This window comes from Balaenoptera borealis, assembly GCF_965194805.1.
Source record: "Balaenoptera borealis genome assembly, chromosome: 13".
Taxonomy (NCBI): Eukaryota; Metazoa; Chordata; class Mammalia; order Artiodactyla; family Balaenopteridae; genus Balaenoptera; species Balaenoptera borealis.
This window is the reverse complement of record NC_138870.1, coordinates 68,127,471-68,150,269: the sequence shown is the minus strand read 5'-3', so window position 1 is coordinate 68,150,269 and position 22,799 is coordinate 68,127,471. Positions and strand designations below refer to the sequence as shown.

General features: G+C 34.0%; 1 protein-coding gene and 1 long non-coding RNA gene across 2 annotated transcripts in view; one reads left to right on the top strand and one right to left on the bottom strand.

Annotated features, from left to right (window-relative positions):
- LOC309609377 overlaps positions 1-22,799 on the top strand; it is an 85,240-nt gene that overhangs the window by 17,566 nt on the left and 44,875 nt on the right. The window lies entirely within an intron of this gene.
- Positions 2,035-22,799, bottom strand: part of PTPRQ (protein tyrosine phosphatase receptor type Q) — a 289,628-nt gene continuing 268,863 nt past the window's right edge. The window contains exons 57-62 of the mRNA XM_082350721.1: positions 20,353-20,487; positions 20,007-20,132; positions 19,042-19,190; positions 15,561-15,696; positions 10,277-10,400; positions 2,035-10,025 (exon numbers count right to left, since the gene is read on the bottom strand). Coding sequence (XP_082206847.1) covers positions 9,988-10,025; positions 10,277-10,400; positions 15,561-15,696; positions 19,042-19,190; positions 20,007-20,132; positions 20,353-20,487 — 708 coding nt within the window. The 3' untranslated portion in view covers positions 2,035-9,987. The remainder of the gene's footprint in view (positions 10,026-10,276; positions 10,401-15,560; positions 15,697-19,041; positions 19,191-20,006; positions 20,133-20,352; positions 20,488-22,799) is intronic.

Below are 22,799 nucleotides of genomic sequence, written 5' to 3'. Positions count from 1 at the left end.
TCTGGAACTGCCTCTCCCTGCTTTTGTAGTCTAATTAGTTTTGATGAGGTCTTTAAAAAAATATATTAAATCCATACCTGTCTCCTTAAGGAGTAAATATAATGTAATTTAAAAAGAAAAATATGTTTTCTTAAAGAGGACTTTGGTTATAATATTCCAGTGGCTATTGAAATATATTGGATTTCTATAAATGGTCCCCAAATTTTATGTTTTGAAGGCCTATGTGCTTTTTTTTTTTACAAAGTTTTTTTTTTGTTTTTTTTAAAAATATATTTGTCTTAACCATATTTGTTTATTTATTTTTTTATTTTTATTTTATGGCTGTGTTGGGTCTTCATTTCGGTGCAAGGGCTTTCTCTAGTTGCGGAGAGCGGGGGGGCCACTCTTCATCGCAGTGCTCGGCCCTCTCACTATCGTGGACTCTCTTGTTGCGGAGCACAGGCTCCAGACGCGCAGGCTCCGTAATTGTGGCTCACGGGCCTAGTTGCTCCGCGGCATGTGGGGTCTTCCCAGACCAGGGCTCGAACCCGTGTCCCCTGCATTGGCAGGCAGATTCTCAACCACTGCGCCACCAGGGAAGCCTGGCCTATGTGCTTTTAAGAGGAAGGGGTGTGTGTGTGTGTGTGCATGTGTTTGTGTGTGCACAATATAAGGATATAAACCATTAGCTTTGCTGTTTACATACTGCTGTGAACTGGGAAATCATGTTTGTTGAAGTGTCTATAATGTAAGACAAAAAATACTGTCGATGAACTGTTTTTTAATGTGTTGCCCAAATGTACAGAATTCCTTTTTGTCACCTTCAGTTGTTCAGAGGTTTTTCGCGTACTGTTAAGATCTCAGTTTCATTCTGGATAACTGATGATCCTGAACAAATGACAGATTACTGTCTGCCCATTTTCCCTGCTCCCCCACTTTCATTGATCTTTGATCCAGTAGTGTTTGTTTGCTCCTTGATTGAAAAGATATTTTAGCAAGTGTGGATTGGTAGGAAAATACACTGTTGCATAGACAACATTAGTTTACCTCTTCTAAGGGAAACTTGCCAATTGCACATGTTAGTTCAAGTTTATCTCATATAGAAGATATTATGCTAAATGCAACGAGATTAAAATCATGAGAAAAACTTAGTCTTTGTTCACAAGCAGCTGACAGTCTAGTAAGCGGGGAATGCCAGCGGAGGGTAAGAACTATTGAGGAGAATGTAGGAGCTAAAGTGTGGTACTGGGAATGTGTACAGTGTGTTTTAGTAGGCAGCAAGTATTCTGGTTTGGCTGGAAAACTGGAGTAAGACTGTGGGAAAGGCATTTTATGAGTTTAACTCGATAGGCAATGAAGGGCTACCGAACGGATCAGTAAAATGATCAGAGCTGTGAGCTAAGGAGATAAATCTGGCAATGAGTTCCAGAGAATTGGAAAAACAAACAATACGTTTTGGTTTGGATCAAATATATATTGGAGGAGGCAGCAAATTACAGAAAGACTATCAAACTAGATACCTGAATTCAAAGGCTAGCACTACCACTGGCTGACTGTGTGACATGAATAATTTGCATAAAAGGGCCTATTTTAGATGCTATCAGGAAACTTCTGTTCTTGAAGATGGGAGTAATTAGAGTTCACACGTACTACGTCCAAGTAGGTGAGATCAAAGATGCTATGTATCTGATGGTCTCTGGGTAATACAATGGCATATGGTGGCTGATGCTGGAGACTCTGAAATCAGATTTCTGGTTTCAGCTCTAGCTCTTTCACCTACTTGATGTGTAACCTTCGGCAGGTTATTTAACCCGTTTTTTGTTTTTTTTGTTTTTGTTTTCTCATCTGTAAAAGGCAAATCACAGCACCTACTTCCAAGAATTGTTAGGAGATTAATTAATATTTGTAAAATCCTTAGAAGAGTACCTGGGACATAGTAATGATTCAATAAAGAAAGCTATTAGTAATCACAATAAATAAAATTATGTCTATTTCATGTAAATTTTTCATATCACAGTTGTAAGTGTATTTTTTTTTAACATCTTTATTGGAGTATAATTGCTTGACAATGGTGTGTTAGTTTCTGCTTTATAACAAAGTGAATCAGCTATACATATACCTATATCCCCATATCCCCTCCCTCTTGCATCTCCCTCCCACCTTCCCTATCCCACTCCTATAGGTGGTCACAAAGCACTGAGCTGATCCCCCTGTGCTTTGAGGCTGCTTCCCACTAGCTATCTATTTTACATTTGGTAGTGTATATATGTCCATACCACTCTCTCACTTTGTCCCAGCTTACCCTTCCCCCTCGCCATATCCTGAAGTCCATTCTCTACGTCTGCGTCTTTATTCCTGTCTTGCCCCTAGGTTCTTCATAACCATTTTCTTTTTTTAAGATTCCATATATATATGTGTTAGCATACGGTATTTGTTTTTCTCTTTCTGACTTACTTCACTCTGTATGACAGACTCTAGGTCCATCCACCCACTACAAATAACTCAATTTTGTTTCTTTTTATGGCTGAGTAATATTCCATTGTATATATGTGCCACATCTTCTTTATCCATTCATCTGTCGATGGACACTTAGGTTGCTTCCATGTCCTGGCTATTGTAAATAGAGCTGCAATGAACATTTTGGTACATGACTCTTTTTGAATTATGGTTTTCTCAGGGTATATGCCAGTAGTGGGATTGCTGGGTCGTATGGTAGTTCTATTTTTAGTTTTTTAAGGAACCTCCATACTGTTCCCCATAGTGGCTATATCAATTTATATTCCCACCAACAGTGCAAGAGGGTTCCCTTTTCTCCACACCCTCTCCAGCATTTATTGTACGTAGATTTTTTGATGATGGCCATTCTGACTGGTGTGAGGTGATACCTCATGGTAGTTTTGATTTGCATTTATCTAATGATTAGTGATGTTGAGCATTCTTTCATGTGTTTGTTGGCAATCTGTATATCGTCTTTTGAGAAATGTCTATTTAGGTCTGCCCATTTTTGGATTGGGTTGTTTTTTTGATATTGAGCTGCATGAGCTGCTTGTAAATTTTGGAGATTAATCCTTTGTCCAGACACTATAAAATTCTTAGAGGAAAACATAGGCAGAACACTCTATGACATAAATCACAGCAAGATCCTTTTTGACCCACTTCCTAGAGAAATGGAAATAATAACAAAAATAAACAAATGGGACCTAATGAAACTTAAAAGCTTTTGCACAGCAAAGGAAACCATAAACAAGACAAAAAGACAACCCTCAGAATGGGAGAAAATATTTGCAAATGAAGCAACTGTAAGTGTATTATTTAAAACATAAATAAATAAAAACTCTGATGTAACAGCCCAGGGAGTAGATGTTGATCCTGTTAGCATGCACCAGCTTTATGAATGTGGTGCCCTCAAATTGATGAAGCTCTGTTTTCTAGTACGAGAGTACAGCAAGTGAATTCATCATATCTTCCATGGCAGTTCACCTGGTTATAAATACTAAGTGAATAAGAACTTAGTGAATTCTGTGGAAAGCACTTGCAGCATGTCAAGTTTTATTTTTAATGTTTAAGACACCGATTTTAGAGCTTTGGGAATGGAGTAAATAAATAACAAAGTAAGTAAATATTTCTCTCCGTATTGCCCTCATTCAAGCAGGAGAGCAGGATACTTTGATAGATTCGTGAAATAGTCCATAAACATTTAAGTCATTGTTATAAATTATTAAAGTTTAAATTGTACTTTTAAAATTATGAAATACTTCAAACACAAAACTTTAGAGAATAATATAGTTTTTACTCATTACTTAATTTTAACAAATCTGTGTTGCCACATATGCTTTAAACTTTAAAACAAAATTTACAAATGCGTTTGAAACTCTTGTGGATCCTCTTGATTTCCTGGCAATCCGTCTTCTCCCTGCATTCCTCCCACGTCAGAGGAAGCCATGATTCTGATGCCAGTACTTACATTACCATTTATGATTTTATGTATGTACTATAATGAATGAATCCATAAAAATATGTACTACTTGTATTTTAAAAACATATGAATAGCATTCTGTAAATACTTAACTACTTTTCATTGTTATTCTATTTTTAATCAACTTTATTGAATTATAATTTACATGGAAAAAATGCATTCACTGTATGTACACAACTTAAAGCATTTTGACAAATGAATATACCTGTATAAATAACACTCCATTCAAGATACAGAACACTTTCATCACCCCCCTAAAGTTGCCTTTTGTCCATTGCAGTTGATTCCCCACATATATACCACACTCCAGGTAATCACTGATTTGATCTCCATCACTCTAGATTAGTTTGACCTGCTCCAGAACTACAGCTGAATGGATTCTTACAGTATGTATTCCCTTGTATCTGTCTTCTTTCACTCAGTATAATGTTTTTGAAGATTTTCCCTGTTCTCTTGTGTATCAGTAGTTCATTTCTATTTTATTGTCAAAAAATACCACAACTTATTTGTTCATTCCTGCTGATGGGTATTTGGACTCTTTCCATTTTTGGCCATTATGAATAAAACTACTAAGAGCACCATTAATACAAGTCCTTTTCTGGAAATATATTTTAATTTCTCTTGGATAAATGACTAGGAGTGGTAATGCTGGGTAATATGGCAATAGGGTATTATCTTTATAAGAAACTACCAAACTGTTTTCCAAAGTGATTGTACCATATACCATGCAGTTCCAGCTGCTCAAATTCCATGCTGGGATGACTTGATATTACCAGTCATTTTAACTTTAATCATTCTATTAGTATGGTTACTTCATTCTGATTTTTATTTGCATTTCCTTGATGACTAATGATGTTGAGTACCTTTTCATGTATTGGCCATTTATATGTGTGTGTGCGTGTGTGTATTATTCTGTAAATATATATGTATTCTGGATACCATTCCCAGGACTTGCATCTTGTCACATTTATTGTGAATATTTTCTCCCATTCTCTTCAGCCTGTGGCTTGACTTTTCATTTTCTTAATAGTGTCTTTTAAAGAGAATGTTGTAATTTTGGTGAAGTACAATGTCAGTTTTTTCTTTTATATTTCTTTGTATTCTAAGAAATCTTTGCCTGTCCCAAAGTCATGAGGATTTTCATACTTTTTTTCTATAAGCTTTATAGTTTTAGCTTTTATACTTAGATCTGTGTTGCATTTCAAGTTAATTTTTGTATTTGTTATATGTGCTAGAGATGAAGGTTCATGTTTTTCCAAATGGGCATCCAGTTGTTCCAACACTGTTTATTGGAAAGACTATCTTTTCCCCATTGAATTACATTGTCACCTTTGTTGACAACTAATTGACCAACTGTGTGAGAATTTATTTTTTTACTTTCTATTTTTTATTTTAATGGAAATGCTATAGATGTGTAGTGTAAGTCATTCAACTGTGTTCTATTTGAATATTGTTTTGGCTATTCTAGATCCTTTGCATCATTTCTATATAAATTGTAAAAACAAGTTTATTGATTTCTAGAAAAAAAGCCTTATGGGATTAAGATTGATATTCCATTTAATCCGTACATCAGTATGAGGAGAACTGACTTCTCAGCAACATTGAGTTCATGGATATGCATTTTTAAAAATTTATTTGTCTTCTTTAATTCTTCTCATCAATATTGTTTTTAGTGTATGAGTCTTGCATATACTTTGTTAAATTTATTCTAAGCATTTCATGTTTATGGATGCTGTTGTTAATGGTATTTTTAATTGCAGTTTCCAGTTCATTGATTAATATGTAGAGATAAAATTGATTTTTGTATCTTGATCTTATATCCTGTAACCTTTTTAAAGCTATTTATTATACCTAGTGGCTTTTTCTCTTTTGTAGCTTTTTCAGGAGTTTCCTCATACAAAATTATACTCTCTACTCATATAGACAATTTTTTCTCTTCATTTACAAACCTTATTCCTTTTCTTCCTTTCTTTTCTTTCTTTTTTTTTTTTTTTTGCCTTATTGTAATGGCTAGAAACACCAGTACAGTGTTGAATATAAGTTGTGAAAGTGGGCGTTTTTGCTTTTTTCTTGCTCTTAGGATGAAGGCCTTTAATATTTCACCATGACATTAGCTCTAGTTTTTTTGTATTTGCCCTTAATCAGGTTTAGGAGGTAATTTGAGCACTTTGAATATGTCATTCCATTGTCAGTTGGCTTGCATTGTTTCTGAATAGAAGCCAGCATATTTTCTTATATTTGAACACCTCACTAGCTCTCTATTTTCTTTGTTGCCTTTAAAATTTTTATCTTTATCATTGGCTTTCAGTAACTTGTGATACTGAAATGCAGCTTCCATCTTTACTAAATGTGGTCTCTTATGATATGCAGCTTCCATCTTTACTAAATGTGGTCTCTGGCACATCTGTTAAGCTTTCATTATATTTATCTGTAATATGGGACACTGCAGATCTTAGAGGATTTTGTAAGGATTAATCAGGATGATGGGTGTAAAAGTATTCTGAAAAGTTTATAATTTACTAAAATGACTTCTCAATCTAATACTTTCAGTAAAAATTAAAATAATTTAAGCTTGTGATTCTAAAGACAATCTCATTAACAAGGGAGAATAATGCTTTTCATCACCTTCTATTAAGTTACAGTTTTATTTTCAAATGACTGTATTGTAGACAGTGATTTAGTATGTCCATTTGAAACACCTGAAATGGAAATTTTCTTGATTTGTTTTCTAAATCACAATTTGTTATTTGTTTATCTATTCACTTTAGTCCAACATTCCTTGAGAACGCTCTTAATCATTCATGAAAAACAAAGCATCAGTGGTTTTATTTAGCAGAAATCAGTATATCTGCCATAATTTTCTCTTTAACGTTTGCATATGAAACAGACATACAAACATGGAATTAATATCACAAATACAATACAGTCTTATAATGGGGTGCATTATCTTACTGATAAATATTACATACTGTCCAACCTGGGAAAAAAATTATCTTAACTTTGTAGAGTTCTTTGTACTTTTTGAAACACCTTCATATGTGTGATCTAATCTATTCCTCAGAACATCTTCATGAACTGATGGGTATATGAGTTTCAATTCCAAATGGAAGCTCTATGCATATTCATGATGTCATTTACCATGAAATATTACTTGTCCTAAGAAGGCAAGCTGTTTTGTCAAGATTATGCTTTATGAACTTTTTTATCCCACATTTTCACTTTTTAATATCATTCAGTTGAGAATTTCAGATCATTTTGTGTTACTGGCATCATCAAAAACTTTACTGTAAGTTTTCTAAAAGTTGAACTACAAAAGTGGACCTATCACAATAATGTCATGGACGTGTAGAGTAGTTTGCTGAACTTAAATTTCATTTTTAAAATCTAGTGTTTGGTACCAGATGTGAAGAGTGAATCACCATCTCCTTTATGAAGAGGGAAAGGTTTAATTAGCTTTTTCAAAAGTCTTATTACACATTTCAACCTATAAAGTGAAAGAAGAAAATTCTGTGTTTTAAAGCAGGATGAAAGTAGAGGTGATACCCACAGCTGCTCTCGTTTCTGGCAAACCATTCTGAGAGGCTCCAGTTTCATTTGGTTCAGATAAAACACATGTTGCTCATTTATTGTACATATGCTTCAAAGTATTTTGACAAATCTGATCTAAAAATGTTACAGATGTTCTTCATTATTTTAATTTGCACTTAGTAGCCACCTATAAAAATTTGGCTGTGAACTAGCATTTTCACAATATAATTAAGAGAAAATTTAGTCAACATTAATATGTGTTTCAATTCAGTTTCAGTTACAGTTTTGTGATACAGCTAGTGAGCTATACACATTTAACAGGTGCTCTGTTATGTTTTTGATAACAAAGACAAATCTTTTTTAACATGTTTCAAATAATTTCAGGTGGAAATAGAATTATTCTGATCCTGTCTTTTAGAGATTTGCTATTCAGTGTATGGCCCGAGCTCAGGCAGCAATATTATTACTTGAGTACTTTCTAGAAATGAAGAATCTTAGGTGCTATCCTGGACCTACTGAAGCAGAATCTGCATTTTACCACAATCCGCAGATGATTTGTATACACATTAAAGATTGATAAGCACTCTTTTAGAGGAGGCCTTATAGTAAAACTTTTTTTATATGCACACACATGCATATACACATGGGTCAACTCTATTCTGTACTCTCTGTTTTATATAGATATTATAGAAAATGGACTGGCTTGTGGATTGAAGGATTTACTTTCTTACCATTTAATACATTTAAAAGTAGACTCACCAGTACTTTCCACAGGCTGTTATCTGTCTGTCTTCCATGAATACAAAAACCCACATTAATAAGTACTGGCTTACCACTCATTTTCAATGACTGACACGTGAAGCAAACTGAAGAACTTGTCACTCAAACTTGAATCTTTTAGAGTTTTCATCATTTCTTATTGTTTTCTGTAACTTTCTATAGAGTAAACTTTTTGGTTGGAACACTAATGGATTGTATTTATTTACACACCCTTGCCATAAAAAACAGAAAGCAGGATTGCCTGTAAGACTAAAGGAGTTAATTTCTTGCATAATAAATTTGATTTTAAAATTACTGTCTTTGGATACCTTGGGAAATTATTATATCTTAATTATTTATACACATTATATTACTATATTGTACTTATACTTCATTATGTTAAGATAACTTAATTATATCTTAATATGTGATACAAAATCAAATTTATGTTTATAAGGACCTCTGAAATCATGCTGCAGAGTGACTCAGTTCCTTAAAATTCAATTTTATTGGCCATCACTTTTTCTATATGTATATTCCAGCAGAAATAAGTATAAGATATGATTCTTACCATAAAAGAAATAAGATAATTAATACCATTTTATGACCCTTAATTGAAATCTATGACAAAATAATTTCATATAGTTCAAAACTTACTTTGTACATTGTTACTGTCTAACAAAAAGGAGGGTGAATTATTTTCTTTTAAAAAAAATCTCTAATTTGCTACAGTCTGGTTAATTTCTTTGTGTTCAGTTCCACCTAATACACTCCTCAGTGATCAGCCTTGGGAAATGAAATAAAGACCGTTTTATGTAATCTATTCGGAAGTCTCTGGTTGGCACCACAGCAGCACATCGTTGGTTTATGACCTTGTAACACATTACATTTTTATTACTGTTTTCATACATTTCTGCTGAAGAAACCCTTCAAAATTGTTATTAGGTTGCATACATATCTAATGGACAAATACTGATACATTTAACTATGTATTCAAATATACAATATAGTGGTACAGCTTGTTCCTGAAAATGTACAAATGCAGACAGGCTAGAAAAGTACTCGACAACTTCACATGAGCAATTGCACTGTTTAATTTGTCCTTTTGTTTTTCAAACTAAAGATTACAATGCAATTGAAATAGCCCTAAGTGCACCCGAAGAGCTACTGTGTGTTGTATAAAGGCTAAGTAATGCCAGCAGTGTCAGGGGGTTACTGTTCAGCTGTTCGAGATCATGAGATGATATCTCAGCACTCATAAAACAGGGGATTCAAAACACAGGGGCATACATGGAAGTACAGATCATTATGACAGTCCTGGAAGTTATCCACGAGAAAAGTCAACACCCTGGAGGCCAAAATAACACTACTGAATCAACATTTACAACTTTTGTTCAAGATCAAATCCAATATGTAGGGAAAATTCACATTGAAACATTAACGTAAATATAATAATAATTTTATATTTGGCTCATTCCCAAAATACAGAAGGCTTCAAAAATCTCTGGGATATCTCTTCTTAAACATTTTATATGTATAATATTTATTCTGTACAAAACAGATAACTATCCTGAATTAGCTATTTCCTAGAACTATTCATAAAATGTCAATCCATTTAGTAAGGCACAGTGAGGGAAGCGTAGAGATTTATTTAAGGTTGCACATTTCAATTCAGAAGAGTAAGGGGGTATTTTGGCCCCTGGGATTTGAAAATATCTTCCAGTTGTAATCTTCGGTCTGAACATTTACATGGTGGTTTCTTCCCATTCAAGCTCAACATCACCTATAACATAAAGTAACATGTCACATGAGAGAATTGAAGTTAACAGTTCAAAAGATTTAAATGCTTCATGACAAAAATATAGTGTACCTGGAAAGGCTATTATCCTAACTTGGATTAGAGAGAAATTAAAAAATTGATATGTGTGCTAGCCAAGCTTCTAAAACATTTTCAACATATGGTTATTATTAAATTAATGCTCCTGCTATAGGTGGTAAACTAGTAGTAAATTGATATACATTGCCTCTGTTTACCTTCCATGGCGTCCAAAGAGTCCATCTTTTGAAGTGCTGAATAGTTAACAAAGCAGATGGGCTGATTACTTCCTTTACTTGATAAGAGATCCAGAACGCACTGATGTAAAAAGATATACTGTGCCTAGACACCAAAGAAAGGAAAGGATGGTTAAATAAATGGACGGGGTAGGGATTTTCTTATAAGGGGGGGCTATACTTTTACAGTGAAAAGTAATATTGAATTCAACAAATGTTAAATAGCGAAGTTAGAGGCATAGAATTTACCATGAATATAAATGATTTTTTATCATTTCAAACATAAGGTTTGCTAAATTCCTGTGGCTTTTTGTAGTTTCCAGTTTTTTAAAATACTTGTCATTAAACACTAAGTGTTCATATGTTCTTTCTTTCTGTAATTTTAAAAAGTAGCAAATTATATTATTTAAATTTGTTTATAAGTTTCCTTTTTCCTGTTAGGCATAATTGAGTAATTTTTCTTATAAATACTTTTCTTGTTAGAATGGCTGTTGGAATGCAGATACTAAATTTACTTTCAAAAGCTGTGACTGAGCATATCTACACACCATCAGCATATTTAAAATGTTTAACAATTCTGTAAATCACCCAACATTTGGCCTACTTAATGTAAAGGATCTGGTCTCTATTTGTAAATACAAGGCAGGACTCCTAACATTTCATCTAAAGTTCGGATTAAATTCAATACCATCTGGGTTCTTTAAGTTTATTCAATATAATTCAATAACCTGTTAGCATTTCTGGGTTTGGACTTTCCCAAAGGTAGTTAAGGTTACAGTCATAGAAAAGCACCCTCATTTTTACATAGGGAAGGTACCTGAAGTTAAAGGAATATAACCAAATGTTTAAGATCCACACACATACACACACACACACAAACAGACATACTGACAACTGATTTAAATAGAATGTCCTCTAAAGTGACCATCTTAAGAAGTTATATTCATATCTATTGCTACTATACCTCAAAACCTTTTTGGAACTTCTCCACTGAAACTGTCTCTAGAGATTGTTGGTCATTATTAGGAATACCTATTTCTTCGTGGATTACAAAATGTTTCCACACACATCTCATCACTGTCAGTTCTATGAGGACAGAACTCTGTCATATTCACTGCTATATTCCCATTGCGTGTAATAGTGCCTGGAATGTGGTAGTTGCGTAATGAATGTTTGTTGACTTAGCCTCATTTAATTCTCACAGTTAGCCGATCTTTACCATTTAAGGACAGACTTGATTTGGAGAACATTCAGAAGTCATTAGGGATCAAGTTTGTAAGGTGGATGATCAAGTTACATAATTCAGTTTTGGTAAGAAATGAAGGATTGTTATAAGGTAATAAAAATTCTATTGAAATTGCTGTTAAATTTCTTCTCAAGGTAATTCCAAATGAGTATTTTAAAATATACACTGCACAGTGAATAACATTATTGGCAGAGATATATTGACATGGTATAATTTCTTTGAAAACAACAGTCATTTAAATTTATGAGTTCTGGTATTTAAAAAAAAAACACACTTGAATTTGAAGTCACATTTGATATGTGAAACTTCTGACTGTCCCAATCTCATCTTTCTCCTCTGGAAAGAATGATGGGTGTAAACTCGGCCAGCAGGGCAGGCTGCGCTCCACAAGGCAGTACTACATTTTCCAAGGTCCCTCTGCCGTGGTGTGTTATTGCCAAGAGGCAGTGAAGAGTTCAGTTCCAGTTTCTACCCTAGATAGTCCTGTTATCTTAAGAATTAAACTTTTCTGATGTTCAGTTTCCTCATCTGGGGGATCAGAAAAGCTATGTTGTGAGATTTAAGACCAGCCATATATATATGTTGCTGGCAAAAAACTAGGCACCAAAAATATATTATTCTTTTTTCTTCTACCTCAGGAGTTTACATCAGTCAGTTTTCAAGAGAACCAGAGCAGGAAAGGGATTCATCCAGATTAACCCTTTTTTGAGGCAGGAATAGTATCTCAGGATATTATCTCACTGCAGAGTATTCTCTCAGAAAGCTCTTTCACATCTCTTGGGGCTGCTGTGAGCTGTGTTTTGGTAGACAGTGAAAGAACTTTAGGTTTTCTCCAGGGTCTGGGCCCTCTGGTGTCTTTTAGTGGTGATATATTGCTGAGGTTCCCGCCTCCCCACCCCTGGCCATGGCTACTGTAGTATGTGCTGAGACAGCATTCTTCACAGAAATTGGAATCATTCCCAAGTGCAAGAGAAGAAACTAAGAAACCACTCTTGTGCAAGGCAATGCTGGTTTATAAGGACTGGAGCCAAGGTGTGGTCATTTTCCTTTTTTTTCATCACAGAGAAAAGACGGTAAAGAGCATAGCTTCTGGGAACAAAGTCCGGTGAAAGAGACCTTTGGAGTAGCACATTTTAAGCGAGGATCTGAGAATTGTGATTTATATCGTTTACAAAATGGAGGCTAATTATTTAGTAAACATGGATGTACCTTAATTTTATAACCTCTTATGGAAGGGCTACCTATACTTTTCTTGAATATCGATGAAGATGTACTTATTTCAAACATGCCAACTAATAGTCATGACTTCTACCTATTGATTCAGTAAGTGTTTATCAGGATTTTAACAACTGCCACCTTTTTATCTTAAAAAGCAATCGGCACAACTATATTGTCAGACCTTTACTGCACGCTGGGCATTTACTGCATGCTGGGTGCTTTAGATACTTTCTCTTATTTAATACTTATAATAAACTTGTGAAAAGTGTAACACAGCTATTTTACAAAAGAGAAATAGCTCAGAGAGGTTAATTAAGAGAGGTTATAGTCACAAAGCCAGCAATTAGCAGGACTGGAATCTGAACTCAATTCTCTGACACCAAAATTCAGGCTCTTTTCATTCCCCTACCCAACCTGCAGCATTTTCCTCTGGCTGGTTATTCCAGCATAATGTGTATGACGTTTATAGCATATACTGAATACTGAATTGTGTGAAATTATTCACAGGCATGCTTGAACACACTCTTTACAAAGTTTGGTTCCACAAAATTGTAGAGCATGACAAAATTCGACTTCTATTATTTGAAGACCAAATCTAGTCTCTACAAGGAAATATCCCAATCATTTGCACCCTCTAACCTATCCTAGAGAGCCAACCAATCTCGATCAATGCCAAGAACATTGATCACCAGTGCACATGTGTACACCCAGGGACATGGGAGGAAAATGCTAGCTATTTATTCTTATTCTCAACTAAAAATAAGAAAGAATTTTGGTTTTAATAATCATTCATGGTCGTATTGATATTGAAGCCCTTAAAAGATCTTTGGATAACAACCAGCTACATAATTGGTGGGGTCCACTACAAAATGAAAATACGAGTTTCCTTCCTCAAAAATTATTAAAGATTTTCAAAACAGTGTCAGCAAACATTAAATCAAGTGCAAGGCCCTTTTGAGCGTGGGGACCCGTGAGACTGCATAGGCTGCATACCCATGAAGCCAAGCCTGGCCACAAGACATAGTCCATTTCTGAAGTTTCCTAAGGGAAGAGTGATACTTCACTCATGTGCTCCCTTTCAGCATATAAGGGAATGCATATGGATTACAGTACCTAGTTTGACCTAGCCATCACATAATTGCAGTGGCTTAAAAAGATTCCTACAAAGAGACTGTGGATTAAAGATAGTATCTGTCAGGCAAGCACCAATGAATGACAATAAAATGGCAGCGCTGACATTTTTCATGCTCCTAGAATAACCGTCTTATAGCCATGCTGTGAGGTGAAAGCAACAACAGTGTAATCAGATCTGACAAAAAGATCACTTTTTAAAAAAATTACAAATAATTTAAAATATGTATTTAAAACCACTGTTGAAACAGAATTATTTTCTGCTAAGTGTTTATTTTATCTTTTGAAAATACCTTATGATAATATGAAGCCACCACTATTAGCAAGGTTGTCAAAATTGCTTATTTGACCTTTATCTCGTGTTTTTCAATTTCTTGTGTACGCTTTATAATTTACATAATTGCACAATCTACATTCTAAGAATAAATATATATGTATTGGAGTTGAATGCTCAAACATTTCTCCTGAAAGGGCTGTGGGTTCCTAAAGGTTTGGATGTCTCTGGTCTAGAGCAGCATCTTCCTAAGAACGTTAATGTTCCATGACATCATGGCATTTTAGGTTTGGGGGTCAAAAAGTGTTCAAGGATTTCATAGTCATGTAAGTCTGGGAAATGTCCACAAGGGCTCTGTATTTATAATTGTCAATGCACATTAGCATACAGGCTGTAATTCTAAGAAATTCTTTCTCAAACTTACTTTAGCAAAGAGCCTGTTTTCTCACACCTTTAATGACTGTAAAGCCACTTGTGTTTTCTAGTAGGTACCCTAGAAAATACCGTTATAGAAGATCTGTATATTTACTGTGAGAAAAATCTCTGTGTAGCATAAAAATATCAATCCAAAGATATGACAGGAACATCCTATGTATTATAGTTAGACAGACTTGGGTTTGAATTTTAGCTCTGACCTTTGAATATCACTAAATTCTTGAACATCTGCTTCCCTATTTGTAAAGCAGAGACCATAATACCTAGTCTGTTGGTTAGTTTCATTGGCCCTGCCTTACGAATAAAGAATTAAATAAGATAATACATGTAAAGGATCTAGTATAATACTTGGAACCTACTAGACACTCAACAGGGTTTTTAGTTTCGTTACCATTATACCGTATGATTTTTTTAATGACAAAAATCTATATTTTAAAAATATTTTTATGTCCAAACCAGAACAACAAAACAAACAGCTCCCAGTTAGCTAGTTGATGACATGCTATAACAAACATTATTAGTACTACTAATAAAAAGGGATAAATATGGACAAGTGAAATACATAGAAACCTGTAACAGTTAATAAACGTTTCCCACATACAACTTCTAGCATGTTTACAAAAGAAATTAATTTGATTCATTTTCTAAGTTTCCCAAAAGCTAAAGACAAATCCATTTTATGAATTATTTTCTATTTGCCTATCAGTATAAACAAGGTAGGATGAGTAGTCAGTAACAGTGCTGAAGGATAACTGGGGCATGTGGGTTTCAGTTCTCCTATAATCCCCATCAGCTGCCGTCCCCAAGACCCTGCCCCCACCCAGAGGTTTATAATGTAGGAAAAGAGAATGTCTGCTTTGCTAATATAGTTCAAGTCCATGTCTAACCAGATCACTGCCACTAAGATCCTCCCAGGCAGAAATTCTAGAGCTGATAACTGCTTGAAGTTTTAGATATCTTACCAGGTTTTGTACCATGCACATTCTTTCACTTCTCAGTTCAGCCACTAATCCATATATATCCACAAAATCATGATCATTTATATGTTGTGTTAAGTGGTCCAGAGCAATAAAAACTCCAGTTCTTCCAACTCCAGCACTGCAGGAAGAGTGAAATTACATGCAAATTATTCAGCCAAAAGGCTGTTCATGTTGATGGTGATGAAGAAGATAAACTATGATAGCAATAAATTATAAATAGTTTCTTTTCTTATTTGGAGGTAGATTTTCTTTGGAGTTTCTTTGGATTTATATTGTTCCCAAGACTGTTTAGACAGAGCAAGATGATTATCATTAATACTCTGTCAAATATTTGAGGTTTTTTTTAACCAGTGGAACTTTCCCTCTTCTTTCATAATATTTTAAGGGTTGTAGTTGGAGAAGTATGGGGAAGATTTTTAAAAATCATTGAAAATTCTTAACCCCAGAAACTTTTTATTGAATATATTTTTGGTTACCAATAGGAATGCTAAACATGAAAAATGTCAACTATAGTATTTAGCCCATATAGTACTTCCTCTGCATCACATTGATAGACTCTCGTGTGTTCTTTTCACTTTCCCTAGAATTTTCTTTTCCTTCCTATAGATAATAAAATTGGAAAGCTATTTCCTTTTAAGAAATTAGTTTAATACTGAAGGACAGGTATGTGCTCCATATAAACGGTTAATTGATAAACCTGACAGGATTTTTTCAGAAATTCCAATTAGAAAGACAAGACTCCTAGGTACTTAAATGGTTAATATAGGAAGTAAATCTGAAAAAAAAAAAAAAAAAATTTGAAAGGTCACCTAGTCTTAAATGTCAGTTTGAACATCACAAAACTGCCATCTTTGTAGGTAAAAAATATTCTAATGTCGACAATACCTATGATTCAACTTAAGAAATAGCATTACAACATAAATCTGATCACTGTAACACATACACATATATGCCCGAACAGAGTAATCAGTCATTACATCATTCAATATATTTTGAGTGTCAGACACTGTCCTAGGCATCTGGGGTACAGCAGTGAACAATACAAAGTCCCTGAACTTATGGAGCTTATATTCTAGAGGACGGAGAATGGTAGTCCGCCCAAAAAAGAAACATGCATAGGATATACCCAGCCGCAATAAGTGCTATGGAGAAAGATAAATTAGGTTAAGGAGATAAAAGGTGATAGGGTAGGATAGGGTCTTAGAGAAAGGTTCTCTGACAATGTGATATTTGAAAAGAAACTTGAGTAGGGTTAGGGAGTGCACCACGTGTGTACCTGGGAGAGGAGCATCGCGGCCTGAGGGCGAGGGAAGAGAACAGATCTGAGTGGGAGGGTGTTCTGTGTGTTCAAAGAAAAGCAAGGAGACCAGGGTGGGGAGAGTGTGTGAAGAGGTGATGGGGGGCAGGGATCAGAGTATTTGCTGTTGGGTTGGATGTGGAACGTGAGAGGAAGCAGGGAGTTGAGGATGAGTCTAGGGTTTCTGGACAAAGCAGAGTGGACTGCTGTTTACCAAGATGGGGATGAGAAGGAGTGAGTTTGGAGACTGATCTACGTGTTCTGTTTTGGACACATCAAATTTTCAGAATGTTGTGGTTAAACTGGAAGTTCAATGTGTAAGTCTAAAGTTGAGGTGAGAAGTTGGGGTTGGAGATAATCATTTAGTAGACAGTTTTAAAATGATATTTAAAAATGATTATTAATATAAGCATACTTCTCCTCTGGTCTCTTTTATCTATTTAAATCACAAAGGAGGAGACTACTCTTTTTGAGGCTGCAAGAGAGAAGGTACTTTTCTTTTTTAATGGAGTTTTAAATCCACTACTTTAATCCAGTGGCAGTGTATGTGTAAAATATGGAGAAGCTGAAGGAAGCTTACTATCCATTCTAATCATCAATGATGGCAGTTTAAAATCAATCACTGACTTTATAAGCAAACTGTTATTCTATTTATACTATATACTGGTCTGTTAAAAATGTTATGTGTATGGAGGGGATATGGAATTGGGAGGGTAAGAATGAGGCTTTTACTTTTAATTCTGTATGTTTTTAAATGTATAAAAGATATCTCATAATGAGCAAGCATTTGTGTATTACTCTTACAATTTAAAAAATCTAAAATATTCCTGGAAAATGTAGACTCATTTAAATTACATGTTGAGTTCTTTCCTCTAAAAAAAAAAAGTTTAAAAATTGGATGGATTACTATTTTCTTACATATTTAACCACATTAATTATAGTATATTCCCATTAGAATAATTATCCATCAATTAATTTTTGGAATTATTATAATTAATAATTATTAATGGGTTAAAAGATATTGTTACTTAAATTTTTTTATTGTAGCAAAAGATACATAACATAAAATTTACCATTTTAACCATATTTAAGTGCACAATTCAGTGGCATTAAGCACATTCACAGTCTTGTGCAACCATCACCACTATCTGTTTCCAGAATATTTTCATCATCCCAAACAGAAGCTATGTACCTGTTAAACAGTAACTCTCCATTTCTCTCTCTCCCAAGTCCCTAGTAACCACAATTCCAGTTTCTTGTCTCTATGAATTTACCTCTTGTAGGTATCTCATGTAAGTGGAATCATAAAACAGTATATTATCACCCACTTTTTCTCTAATTTACAAACTACAACTGTTGAGGAAACTCATGTTGAGATTGATTTAGATATATCATGTTAGGAATCATAAATCATATCAATATGTCCAGAACTCTGAATTCTAAACAACTGTGAGCTTTATTTCTTTTTGCGGGGGAGTATTGGTATTTCAGTGGTATAAAATACCAGTGAAAATAAAGAGGGGAAGAATCTTAATTTATAGTCATATTCTATTTATCATGTTCAAAAAGCTAGGTCAAAGAAAGACATTTGAATAGTTTGTAAAAATTTTGAATCATGCTTGGGTTGGTCACTTAATTTGATCTTTATTTTAAAGTTCATTTTCTTTATTCTTTGTAAGTCAAATCTAGAAATTTGCTTTTACAAAGAAGTTTAAATTAGTATATTAGACTAATATCAGTTGAAATAATGAAGGATCAGATGTTTATTCATAAAAATCAAAAAATCCTACATACCCACACTCATCCATTTGATGTGTAGCCACATCAAAAATGGGCTACAATTTTTTTTTTTTTTTGATTTGAAGGCCTTCGAGAGGTATAATCCAGTCAAGATTTCAGGAAAATTCCTGTACCAGGATATATATTTTCCCTTGCTTTTAGACATAGTCATTACTCATTTTATCTCTGCCATCTAACCTTTTATAAAACTACATCTTGATTTGTTATAACCAGTAAAATATCTGAAAACTAAAAGCTGGATTGAATCTACATTAACATTCTGCCAGAAAATCAATGGTGTCGTGATCATAAAAAGGTCACGCTGAGTTTCAGTACCATTTCTAGTGTTTCTAGTGTTCAGAGGTTCTAAAAATCTCTCTTTCTTACCTGCAGTGAACAACCATAGGTGTGGTGTCATGTGCTCTGCTTGCTCGAACCAACTTCACAAAGTGAACTAGAGGGGCACTGTTTTCAGGAACCCCATGCTCAGGCCAAGCAGTAAAGTTACACTGTCTAATGGTCATGCAATCCCCATGCTAGACAAAATGACATTAAAGAAACATGATAAGACAGCTGACTTCCCAGGTTTTCAAGGTGATCTTTTAAAATGACAATTTACCAAACAGAAGAAACTGTGTTTTCATGATTTCCTATAAGAGAAGCCTTCTACTATTGCTACAATAAAGAAAATTGCCTTTCTGTATAAATGCAAACAATGAGAAGGCTTGCAAGCAGATGATAATGTAGGGTATTTAAATTCAAATATACTGTAACATTTTGTAATGCCAGAGTAGTAGATTTTGAACAATTTTGACCTAACAACTTAAACACACTCACAGATTATTCAAAACACAGGTATAGAGTATCTGATAATGTCAGAAAGTATAAAGATCCTTATATCATTTTCTGTGTTTATAGGCCTTTACGTTATATAAGTGGGGTCCTATGCTATCGCTTCTGTATTGATTCTGGATTAAATAGAAAATCCAATTATTAGGATGTAGACAGAGACAAGTGATTTGGGAAATTCCTGTTTTAAATCAGATATTACAGTTTCTTTATAAAATAAGATAAACTTAGTGATCTAGTTGTTTCCTCCTTTTTCTTCCCCTGTCTACCTAAGAATTTGATATTAACTGGTTAATATGAACTTTAAGTATATAATTTGGAATTAAACACAGTGACATAGATATTGAAGGCAGGTGCCAATTCAAAACTTCTATTTTGAAAATAATAGAAAAGCACTATTGAATATACAGGTATCAAGCAGTATGTCTAAAAATTAATTTTACTTTAGACATTTAGAACATTCACATTTTATATCATGTTTGACTTCCCCTCCTTTTTTTTACCCTTTCAATTTTCAGATCTCTGATGGTCCAATCTATTTGAACATCCTCCATTAGCTTTGTAATCACTATATCTCCGAAGACAGTAACTGGTTTGTTGTCCTCTGGCCAATACTGATGGCATCTGATCTGTATTCAGAGAAAAATCACCAGTCATAAGAACCATTGTTTTATATAGATATGTTTGTGTGGTGTGTGTGTTTGTATAAAATATCACAGTTATTGCTGCTAAGATAAAACTGCTTTATAGATGTCCGAGTCATTGATGACTCAAAGTATTAGATAAAATTGTCACACATATATTAACACAATTGTAAAAGTTTTGTGAAAAGATTTTCAAATAACTTACCCGCCCTTTTTCAAAACACTGTGTTAGCATTACTAACGTTTTTGCTCTGGTTTCCCACACCATTCTCCAAAAATCCCCAACTGTTCCTGGTAATGGACCTTGAGTAGCAATAAATTCATTTGGACATAAGTAGCCCTAGAATGATATAATTACAACACTGAATCAATATTTACATATATATAGTATTTTTTAGTTTTTGAGCAACATAAGAAAAACATACTAGTTGTAAGATGACCTATTTTAAAATATTGTACATTTTTGAATGCTAAATAATTATAGATACTCAAAATTTCCAACATTAATTTTAACCTCACAATGTAATATACTATACAACTAACTGTTCTTAAAATGTATTTCTAACTCTGAATAAAGCAGTAAAGACTAAAAAATAATGATACCACTTTACGGCAGACAATATGCTAAGCATCTTATAGTTAATATTCCAATTTGTTTCTTATAAAAACCTTGTGAATTAGAACTATTATTATCCTCATTTTAGAGAGGAAGATACTGAAGCTAAGGAATGTGAAGTGATGTGTGGTAGGTTTCACAGTTGGTAAGGTAGTCTGAGTCCAGAGCCAGCTCTCTCACCCATTCCACTGTTATTGTCATATATTTAAAGATTGTGCAGATATTTTCATACTCTTTCTCCACGAAATTACTTATCTATGTAAACTATGGCATTAGTAGTTATTCTCCAGAGCTCCAAACCAAGAGTAATGTGAATAATAAGAAGGTTCATTTAACTAATGTAGGACCTGAGATTTGTCTCAACCCTATTATGACAGCTCTTGTAGATTTTATCAAGTTATTCTAAAACTCAGTCCATTCACCTGGAATGTAAGTATGCCACTTGAGTAGTATCTGTGGATTTTTCTTAAAGAAAGGTACTGTATAAATAAAATATAGTAATGAAATTACATGTATTCCAAACATCAAAATATTTTGAGGAATGAGGATTAAAGGTGAATTTTATTTTTAAATTGGAATTGTCTCAGTGGCCAGAGAATATAGTGTTACACAGAATAAATATACATTTTAAAGTTCAAGGGGCCCTAAAATCTAATCCAACCAGTTTATTTTACTTTAAAGAATAATGAGCCACTTGAGGTGATTTTCCCAAAATCACCCAGTGACAGTTTCTGGGATAAAACCTTGAGTCTCTTAAATAAACTATATGCTAAAGCATTTCTATGTTTCCAGTCTCAGTTGAAATATATAATTATTTTACATTGTAAAGGTTTTTTTTTTTTTTTTTTAGGTTAAAAAAGTAATATATAGTCAATGTAGAATGTTTGGAAAATTCAGAAGAATACATAATAGAATGTGGAATTAATCTGTAATCTCACTATCCAGAATGAAGCACCATTCATATTTTAGTCACTCTCTACAGACTTTTTAAATATGTACATTCCTCCATTCAAATAATATTTATGAATGTCTACTGTGTGTCAGGCACTGTTCCAGGGGCTGAGGATTCATCACTGAATAAAATTCCTGCTCTCATTTGTCTTATATTCTAGTTAGGGGAAATAGACATTAAGCCTATTAATAAGTCTATTAAATAAACAATTTACATAGAGTTTTTAAAAGTGCTAAGTGTTGTGAGAGAGAGTTTTCAGAAAATAGGGTGTTCAGAAAAGACTCATGGGTGAAATCTGAGGAAAGAACTGAAGCAGAAAGGGAGTAATCCCTTCAAGATCTGAAGGAAAAGTGTTCCAGGTAGAAAATCAAGTATAACAGCATTAAAGGAGAGATGTGTCTGGAATGTTCTAAGAATAGCAAGTGGCTGAAATGAGGGGGACAGTAATAGAAGGTGACGTCAGAAAGAACAAGGGAGGGGGGACAGTGGTGCTTTAGGTCCTAGAGTAGGTAATTATAAGATCTTGGATTTTACTCTGAATGATATGGAAAGCCTTTGAAAGATTTTGAACATACGGAATATATGGTTTAAGAGTTTCATCCTGGTTTCTGTAAGACAAGCTGATATGGTTTAAAGGAGAAAGGAGGGAGAGTAGTTAGAAGGTTATTGCAACAATCCAACCAAGGGTTAGTTTGGGTGATAGCAATGGGGATTGTGGTAAGTGATAAAATCTGGATAAATTCTGAAGACAGAGCCAAGAGAATTTGCTTATGGATTGGATACTGGAGTCAATAATGATTCCAAATGAAGATGGGGAAAACTTCAGGAAGAGCAGACTTAAAAAAAATTTTTTTTTTTACTTAAGTATAGTTGATTTGCAATGTTGTGTTAGTTTCTGGTGTAGAGCAAAGTGATTCAGTTATACATATATAATATATATTCTTTTTCATATTCTTTTCCATTATGGTTTATTGCAGGATATTGAATGTCATTCCCTGTGCTATACAGTAAGACCTTGTTGTTTATCTATTTTATAGATAGTACTTTGTATCTGCTAATCCTGAACTCCTAATTTATCTGTCCC